Consider the following 592-nt stretch of genomic DNA (forward strand, 5'->3'; position numbering starts at 1 on the left):
AAAAACTTGCTACACAGGTAGCCGGAGACTCGTAATGCCGGTCGTTTAAACCAGCAAAAAGGAAGAAGTACGTAGGACTCACGTCAGTGCAACAAGGGCAACCGAGAGAGGAAAGCATTTGCTGCCCATAGAGATAAAAAAGGCTGAAAAGGCCCGTTCACTAGTGGCGCATGCAGCGCACGTCCAACAGGCGCAAGCAGGAGAGTATACAGGGCGTGTGTCGAAAGCTTTCGGTAGCCGCAATCCTGTGGATGCAGCGGAGAGCAAACACCTGCTTAGGCTGTACACGCCAGTCAGAGTGTCTGTTCTGAAGAAAGGAAAATGTGAATAAGACACTGCGGAGAGCGGCTTTGCTTCAATAGTATCGGCAGCCGCCGGGTGCCACGGAGAGGTCACTGCTTTAAAGGGCCAACAAGCCAACGGCCGCAATAGCGACGGCCAGTAGACTCGGGGCAACAGCAGAGGCTGAACCTGTGATGGATGCCTTGATCTTCTTCCACTGCTCTTCGCTGCGCGCAATTGGCCAACAGATGAACAACGCACAACACTGAATTAGCATCGACACTCCCAGCCCTGTGGTGAGCTATCGTTT

The 592-nt window shown here is 53.0% G+C and overlaps 1 protein-coding gene across 1 annotated transcript in view; it reads right to left on the reverse strand.

Annotated features, from left to right (window-relative positions):
- Positions 1 to 400: 400 nt before the first annotated feature.
- Positions 401 to 592, reverse strand: part of EMH_0036230 (SAG family member) — a gene marked incomplete at both ends in the record, with an annotated part of 1,174 nt that continues 982 nt past the window's right edge. The window contains one exon of the mRNA XM_013495067.1: positions 401 to 509. Within this exon, the coding sequence (XP_013350521.1) occupies positions 401 to 509 (109 nt within the window). The remainder of the gene's footprint in view (positions 510 to 592) is intronic.

The sequence above is a fragment of the Eimeria mitis genome, genomic scaffold (assembly GCF_000499745.2).
Source record: "Eimeria mitis Houghton genomic scaffold, Emh_scaff1402, whole genome shotgun sequence".
In the NCBI taxonomy this organism is placed as follows: domain Eukaryota; phylum Apicomplexa; class Conoidasida; order Eucoccidiorida; family Eimeriidae; genus Eimeria; species Eimeria mitis.